The sequence below is a fragment of the Thermobia domestica genome, chromosome 10 (genome assembly GCF_964235325.1).
Source record: "Thermobia domestica chromosome 10, izTheDome1.hap1.1, whole genome shotgun sequence".
Taxonomy (NCBI): domain Eukaryota; kingdom Metazoa; phylum Arthropoda; class Insecta; order Zygentoma; family Lepismatidae; genus Thermobia; species Thermobia domestica.
The window spans coordinates 166,888,707-166,898,080 of NC_137463.1; the positions used below are offsets into that span (position 1 = coordinate 166,888,707).

Sequence of the window (9,374 nt, forward strand, 5' to 3'; positions counted from 1 at the left end):
TGTTTCAGTAAGAACTTAAGGATATAAATGGAATGTGTTGTAAAGATGCGTTACCGTTGCGGGAAACCGCTTCTAGAAATTAGTTTGAGGTGGATTCTATTCTTGGGGCGCTTAATCGATTGTAGACAACCGCTTCTTGTTTTATGTTACCGTTTCCAATCTATAACGGTCAACGCTAAAACCGCAAATGGTTGATTTATACCATTTTCGGTTTCAGTAGAGATATTAGAAATAGAATATATTTTTGAGATCCTTGATCGATTACAGAAAACCGCATCTCTCTACCCTTTACAGTCTTCCTTCTATAGTAATCAACGTTAAAAGTGAAAATGATTAATTTCTACTACTTTTAATCCGAGTATCGGCTGCAAAAACGAACTCCTTTCCTAACGTTTGACTTTCTACATTTTTGACCAAATTTAGTGATGGTTAGTAGCGTAGTTACTGAGATTTTTTGCGTCCCGGATGGACTTGCGTCCCGGTCCCGCTTAAGCCGCGTCAGTCATATGTGACCGGCGTTTCAAGGTTTCATTTGGAGACATATAAAGATGACTGGCAATTTGACCGGTACGGTACACTGAAGCAATAAACTACTTACCACGCCGTGCCGGTCACATAGGATCGGCACTATAAATTTGCACTTCCCAAAATAACCGATGCTTAATTTTCAAAATGATTATAACAGTCCTCCATATTAATGCAAGCACAACCCTATAGCATGCATGGCGTGAATGGCAAAATCCCAAAATTAGGATAGCGGTCAAAGTGTCAAAAAAAGTTTCTGATATCGCGTAGGTTAAGTGGTTAAGATCTTCTCTAAAACGATAGTTAACCAATATACACAAATATATGAGTTCTCAGTGTTGTAGCTTTATTTGGAATGTGCCTGAAGAATCCGCAAGAAACTCTATTGGTCCCGGGTTATAGAATGGGAAACCGTAAAATGCCGAATTACAGATAGCCTAGTGTAGATTCACTCGTATTCATTTAATTCACTCGTATTCATTGATATGAGGTAAGCCAGAAGACAATACACTGAAGTTTTTCAAGAAGTATTAAACGGAGAATGAAAAAGACTGATCAATGGAGTTTGACATTAAATTTAATTTCGAAGAGAAAATAATTTTTCAGCAAAAATGATGCTTTTTCTTCAGACTGCAATAACCAAAACGTGAATAAGATAAACACAATAGGTAAAATATACGAATTCTCCTATTAAGTTAATATCTAGTACAAAAGTGAATCTTAGTTCAGCTTTCATTTCTCCCTCATCGATCTTTTTTTGAGGTAGTCGAAAAAACTGTCCTGACGGTCCTGCAGTAATAATCTTTTCTTATTAAGATGGAGTAAATAAATTACTATTCCCCCCTTTTTAGTAGTTTTATTTCTTCCTTATTTTGTCTGTTATTATACACAACAATGTTATTTATAATTCTGTATTTACTAACCATACTAATCAGACTTAGCCTAAACAACAGGAGAAACGTTAAAGAAATGGAAAAATTTATTCCGTATATATGCTGCAAATAATTCCATTATGATAAACAGAAACAAAATTGCTGCACCTTACGGCAAATTTCCTGTCATTGTATGGGCATATTGGACAATTGTCTTGTTTACTTCTTTATGCCTTCACTTTAGGTGTTTTCTTTTCATTGTATGTTTCTCCGGGAATGTCAATTATCAAGCGTTTGAGCGGACTCTGGATGCAGTCTTGATTTCTACGTATGTGTAGGAGGGGGGTAAAAAGTTGTATCCCAAGATTTCGTAGAAAAGCGCTCCTTGTTGCTCTCTCCTCTTCTAACTTTGTTGAATGCATATATGATATTGGCATATATGATGAATGCATTTATTCCTGCGGCATTCAGTAGTCCATACAAAATGCACATTGGCCATCTCTTTGTTCTCCTACTGCAGTTGTAGCTGTGGCATAATTGATCAAACGTATCCACTCCCCGTTTTGTGGCATTATAAAACTCAATAATTTCCTGCTTCCTGTTGCCTTATCTGCATCTCGATACTGCCCTTTCATCTGCTTCATTTCCACTGGTATTTCTGCTTTGTTTTTCTTAGAGTTCCTACAACAATCAGCTTGTGATCCTTGTACACCTTTGTTGCTAATGGGATGCTGGTAAACCACTTGTCGCTGGTTATGTTCCTGTTTTGTTCCTCATATAGGCTTTGCCAACTCGGTTGCGAAGTACATTTCGAGGGAAGCACCACTTGACTGTGTACTTTTCCCCAGATACGGAATAGCATTTGCCAGGTAGAAGTTCAGAGTGATTCATTATAACGATTTTGATTCCATATTTGTCCGACTTAGGAATATACGGACGATAAGGACAGTTCTCTCTTAAATCTAATAGTTGTTTATCTATAGTGCAATATACCGATGGTTGGTAGTTGTTCTGACAATGAGTAATAAACACCTCCCACATTTCCCTGATGTGCGCAAAGGCATCATCTTTCTGTCGTTCATCTCTGCTTTCCTTGTCATCAAACCTGAGGCAGTTTGTCAAGAAACAATAGTGTTCTTTCGATATTGTAGCTCTGTATACAGGACGTCTACTGTGTGTCACAGAACTGAGTTATATTCAGACGGTATCTTTGTAAGCAGCAGCAACATACAGTAGTCCAAAATACGCTCTGATTTCATAAAGATTTGTGTCTCTGAGCGTGTGTACGTATTGCGAATATTGTTCACGTTGGCGTACTATTTAACTACAATTTGCTGCAACAAAATATTATCGACAAACAGCTCCGAAGATTCCAACTCAGACTGTACATCACGTTCATGTACAACTGGACCTGGAATTAAGCGGATGTTACGCACAGGTGTTTTTTCCTACTGCATTTGGCTGATTGGAAAGCCAAATATAACCATATTTCCCTTGAGAATTTTCTTCCTTGGAACTATTACAACAGATCCATCTCTGTCTGTGAATCAGTATGAAGCATTTTTAGATTTATTCCTTCGTTTTGGAGCCTTTCTGTCCTCAGACGCATCACGTCCATTGCTATGACATCTTTCCGTCTCAGCGCAAGGGCTGTTCAACTAGCTTCATTAACACTCTGATCACTACCAATAGATCCATTTTCTCCGCTTGCATGTAAATATTCATAATCTTTTAAAAAATGTAAGATTTGATCCTGTGGGACTACCTCTAAACCAGCCTTCCTTGACATACTGTAGGAAATAAATGCCGTGCACAATAAAGAAACTACTGCATATTTTTTCACGGCTTGTGCCACAAACTAAAAGTGAAAAATATATTCAATAAAAAGTTGCGTTATTACTAACCCAGGGTGTATTTTTACACTTTGTTCAATACGGTAGTCAAACTACAAACGTCTGTACACCTCCACTGCCATTAGCACACTTAGTAATAAGAGAAAATAAAATACACGGAAAGACAGTTTTATAGGTGCTAATCTTTTTTGGGGTAAACGAAAATAATTCTCTTAGGTGTTTCTTTATCCAGGGTTAGTAATTAAGGGTTAAAATTGATATAATAGAATTGATGAAATGAAAGTTATAGGATGGAATTCAGGGAAAATTTTCAAATGCGACATTGCACACCATAAATACAACAAGGGAGTGGAACCGGAAACGTTTCCATTCAACCTACTATCGTTGTGCCATCGTGCCCTCATATGTGTTGAATAGTTGCTAAATTGAATAAAGGATATGAAAACTATTATTTTATGCGAAATGTCTCAACAATTATCGTGTTTGATACAGAAGAAAATTATTTTTTCTACAAAGTCACCTGTTACAAAAATGCTCTTTGTTTGCTTGTTCTAGAGCTGTTACAAATTGTAAACGCATCTCTATTGGTAAGCAAGTCATTATTTCATTGCGTAGCAGCCACATCATTTTCAAATTTCTTTCCACGAATATGCTATTTTAAGTTAGGGAACAAATGGAAGCCGCTGAGTGTGAGATCTGGAGTAGTAGGGGTCCCCGTATATCTAGTCGAGTCAGCAAAAGAATTTGTGACGTCATAAGTCAAAGGGAATGACCTTGGCCCAGGGTCAACGAGCTAGGGGTACTTAGGACCCCCCGTTTACATTTTGACAGGGGTACCTTGGCCCATCCTCTAAATTTTGGCAGGGGTATATAAGACCACCCCTTTTAAATTTTGTAAATTGCCAAATCTAAAAATTTGGTATGGTAGCCTTAGACCATATTATGTACCTCTATCAGTATTGGGGATCCACCCTGTTCCCTTTCATGGGTAAAAAATGCCAAAAATTCAAATTTCGGGGGTTTTGACCTAATTTATCCCTTTTGATGAGGTCTTGTTACCTTTATGGTTATATTGGAGTGTACAGAGGTTCATTCCCTTTCATAAGGCATGGGTACATTAATGCACTCCTTTAAATTTTTGGGAAGGGTACCTTGGCCCACTCCTAAATTTTTGGGAAGTTTACCTTGGCCCACTCCTAAATTTTTGGAAATTACCAAATTTAAATATTTGGTATAATAGTATAGAACCCTAATATGTATCACTATAAATTTGGCTGGTCCACCTCGTTCCCTTTCATGGAAAAAATTTGCCAAAATATAAACGTAAGCGATACGTTGTACTACATTTTTTTTATCTAATTTATCCCCTTTGATGAGGTTCTATTACCCTATATAGTTATATGGGCATGTATAGGGGTTAATTCTCTTTATGAGACATGGGACATTAATGCACCCCTTTAAAAATTTGGGAAGTTTACCTTGGTCCACCCCTTCAATTTTGGAAATTGTTTAGTTTAAGCATTTGGTATAATAGTACTGGACCATAATATGTATCACTATTAATTTAGGTGGTCCACCTCGTTCCCTTTCATGGGTAGAAATTGCCAAAATATAAAAGTAAGCAATTCTTTGCAGCACGTGTTTGGTTTTTGGCCCAATTTACTTCTTTCATAAGATCCTATTACCTTATATGGTTATATGGGTATATATACGGGCTCATTCTCTTACAGAAGACATAGGTACATTGATGCATCCTTCTTAAAATTTGGGAGGAGTACCTTGGCCCACCTCTTAAATTTAGGCATTTGTTCAATTTAAGCATTTGGTATCATAGTAAACGACCACAATATGTACGACTATAAATTTTGGTGGTTCGCCTCATTTCCTGCCATGGCTAAAGAACTACCAAAAATCAAATTTCGGAGATTATTGACCCCACTCCCCTTGATGAGTTTTTATTACCTTATATTTTGAATATTGCCCTATTTAGACATTTAGTACAGTACTATAGGACAGTAATACGTATCACCATAAATTTGGATGGTCCATTCGTTTCCTTTTATGGATAAAAAATTTGCCAAAAATTTAAATTTCGGAGGTTATTGACCCAAATTTTTCTCTTTAATGAGAGCTTTATTATTTTATATGAACATATGAATATGTTTAGGGGTTTATGTTCTTTTATAAGGCATGAGTACATTGAGAGTCATCTTAAAATTTGGCAGAAGTACATTGGACCACCTCTTAAAGTTTAGAAATTGACCAATTTGTCATAATGTTACCGGGCCCTAAAAAATATCATTATAATTTTTTTCTCTTTCATGAGTGAAAAATTGTGAAAAAAATGTAAATGAACTCTTTGATAAAGATGGATGTACAGGGATTCATTTCCCTTATACTTTGATGATCACTTTTTAAAATATGTTGGTTACATAGGACCATTCTTTAAATTTGAAAATTACCAAATAACAAAATTCGGTAAACGTTCTCTAGAACCCATTGTAAATGTCGGCGTCCCTCTTATGGCCAAATATTCAAATTTCGAAGGTAATTGACCTATTTTATCTTCTTTGATACGGCTTTATTATTGAATGAGTACAGGATTTATTACTTTTTTCATAAGACACAGGTGTGTTGGCGCACCAATCTTAAATTTTGGGAGGGGTACATTTATTATTGTAATTGTTCTTAAAATTGGGTGGTATCCCATTCTTTGGGTAAATCATTGTCAAATATTAGTATGATCACGTGGTCATCTACTGACCTATGATGGGATTATGGGTCCAGGACATTGGTACATTGATACGTTCCTCTTAAACTTTGTAGGATAACTTGAGAATTGTTAAAATGAAATTACGTCAGCGGTCTTGAATATTCCAGCCTATGGGCCAAATATAAACGTAAGCAATACGTTGTATCACGTGATTGTCCTTGATGAAGTACTGTACAGGGATTTATTTCCTTTTCAAAATTCGTGGAAACTATCAAATAACACGTTTCTAGACAACAGTTACTTTTGCTAAGGTAAACAAATAGACCTCATTGAGACCTAACTACAACATGTAATTATATGATTAATTCTAAGACTTAGGTATATCGAGAGAAGTATGTAGGACCATTCTTTAGATTTGGGAATTGTGATAAACAAAATTTTAGTATCAGGCGCGAAATTTGAAACAATACTTTGAACTTTAGTCATAGCTCATAGTCTAAGATCATTGGTGGTGGTTGATTTTACCTTGAGTGTTTCAGAAATCTGATAGGTAACCTTATTGAATCTTATAACTCACTAGCAGCGTTCACCCCGCTTCGCTGCGGTCACCCCGGAACGCAATAAACTTTGTTACTTAGATAATTTTTACTTTTTCGCTTTCAAGTGATATGATAAAAACCATAGAAGATTGCAGTAAATCTTAACATTATATCGCCTGTCATTTATGTTAACCCGCCCCGCTTCGCTGCGGTCATCCCGGTGCTGGCATATTGTAAAAGTGTCTGTAAAAATAAGCAAATCAATTAAAAAATTTTAAACAGAAGATTCAAGCTATTTTCCGCTGTATATCGCCTGTCATTTATGTTAACCCGCCGAGTGACACGGTCATGCGGGTTGCATATAAATACGTTTATTTTTACCTATGATGAACTAACAAAGGATTTGTGGACACCTGAATGGTCAATTATCTCAAGACACTGGTAATTAAAAATTAAAGTGATATGATAAAAACCATCTAGGGTCCAAATCCTAATAACCCCCCAAAAATGAAAGAAATTGGTTCAGCCGTATTAGCGTGATGAGCGGACAAAGGATTTTGTACGTTCTCTTTTATATATATAGATAGATAGTCTAAAGGCAATACATGCTACAACATTGAAATTTAGTCACAAGGTGATGTAATCTGACACTGACAAATTTATTGTTAATGCAATTTGATTAGATGATCATTATATCTTTCATGCAATAGGATGGCTTGATCACTATCGTGCAATCTGATTGGTTGATGATTTCCAAATCTTAGCTGCATTCAGTTTTAAGTTTTGATTTATCGATTACTCTTTAAAAATCTTGGTTTGAACATTTTCGTTCAATATTTTGCACTCACTGATAAATATGACCAAAACCGTTTATTTGTTAATCGAATAGTTAAAAAACGGATAGTTTACAGTTAACCGTGAAATTTTTAAGTTTGAAAATTGTAAAATAAACACACTGCTGAACAAGACTGCACTTATTTAATATAAAAACACATTTACACGTGACGTTTCAATCTTCTAGCCAAGATCCTCATCAGACGTACACTGAGTGATACAAAAAATTTACTCAAGTATATATACACAATTCATCTCCCTATCTGCTCTCTCATTGGCCCGTTCAAACAACCAATCAGAAGCGTGGAAATCTATCTGAACTGACCAATGGGACAACATAACATTTTACCAGAAAGAAACAACAAGGAGCAAGCAACCATTGAATACATCAACTCATATACATTTTTCTGTATTTATCAATAATATTTCTCCACTCTTTATTAATGGTGATACCCTTGGTCCAATTCATTAAGTTTACATCCCCTTCCTTTTCTATCCACCAGGCCTCTTTCCACTCTCCCGGCCACAATCTTTTTTCCCGTTCCAGTACAATAACTTCTTCCCAGTTCACATCATGTCCCTTTTCTTTTACATGTTTAAAGATTGCGTTAGTTTCTCTGCCATATTTCACATCACTTTTATGTTGTTTAATTCTTTCTTTCAATAATTTCCCCGTCTCACCAATATATTTCATATCACAATCCTTACAATTTATACAATAAATGACACCTTTCTGATCTCTCTTTTCTTTTTTCTTCCCTTTGCTTTTGACCATGTCCAACAACGTTCTGCTACCTTTTCTATACACTTTGACCCCTTGCTTTCTTAACATCTTTTTTAAAATCTCGGTATCTTCTCCTAACCCTATAATGCCTTTCCATACCCCCTCATTGTCCTCCCCACTTTTACTTTTCCCCGAGACCACAGATGCTTTAACGATATCCCGTTTACTATAACCATTCTCATACAGCTGTCTTTTAAAGATTTCCACATTCTCTTCTACATTTTTGTTACAAATTTTGGAAATTCTTTCTAACATATTTCTTATGAAATTAACTTTTGTACTTCTATCTACATTACTTTTCTTATTACAATAAATACCAGCACTACATTCTTTTTGATACCATTGAGTCTTAATGCTCTTCCCTTCCTTACTCATTAAAATGTCAAGATAATATAATACACCTCCCTGCTCTGTCTCTAGTTCTAATTCTATTCCCTTCTCCTTATCTTCAATACTGCCAACGAACTCTATCAACTCTTCTTTTGATCCTTCCCATATCCCAAAACAATCATCAACGTATCTACATAAAAATCGAATTTTTTCTTTCCCCTTTTCTATCACATCCTTCTCCCACACATTCATAATGATATTAGACAATACCGGACTTATCTTAGATCCTATACTTAAACCATCCTTAATCTTGTATATGTCATTCTTAACTTTACAGAAACCAAACTCCCATATTAAGTTGAGGGCTTTTCTAACTTTCTCCCATTTCCAGCCTTTAACACATTCTCCCCCCATAACTCTCTTAATCGTATCAAGTATAGCACTTCTCTTTAGACTAGGGAACATGGCTTTAACATCTAAACTAAACAAAATACAATCATTATTAATTTCAGCATTACTGGTGTAGTTTATTACTTCTCTATAGTCTTTAACTGCCAAAGTCTTTTGTCTGTCTCTAACCCACTCTAACACTGGTTTCAATTCACTTTCTAGCGGTTCCAAATAATTATTCCTACAGTCCATAACTGGCCTAAGCTTTACTTATTTTTGGGTATTTTTGGAAAACCCTTTAACACTGGCACTCTTCCATCTTCATTCATCCATTTCTTAAGTCCCTTCCTTTTACATTCTTCTTTTAATTCTTCTATAATTTCTTCTTTCTTCTTGTCAACTAATTCATATTGTCCATCCACCAAATCATTCACCTTGTCCTCATACCACGCTTTATTCATTACCACTGTCGCCCCTCCTTTGTCAGCTCTCTCTACCACTATGTCCTTCCTTTTCCTAATGCTATCATATCCT

At 35.7% G+C, this 9,374-nt stretch overlaps 1 protein-coding gene across 1 annotated transcript in view; it reads right to left on the minus strand.

The window, feature by feature from the left end:
* Positions 1-9,092, minus strand: part of LOC145661659 (uncharacterized) — a 41,690-nt gene extending 32,598 nt beyond the window's left edge. The window contains exon 1 of the mRNA XM_081726984.1: positions 8,492-9,092. Coding sequence (XP_081583110.1) covers positions 8,492-9,092 — 601 coding nt within the window. The remainder of the gene's footprint in view (positions 1-8,491) is intronic.
* Between the last annotated feature and the right edge of the window lie 282 nt (positions 9,093-9,374).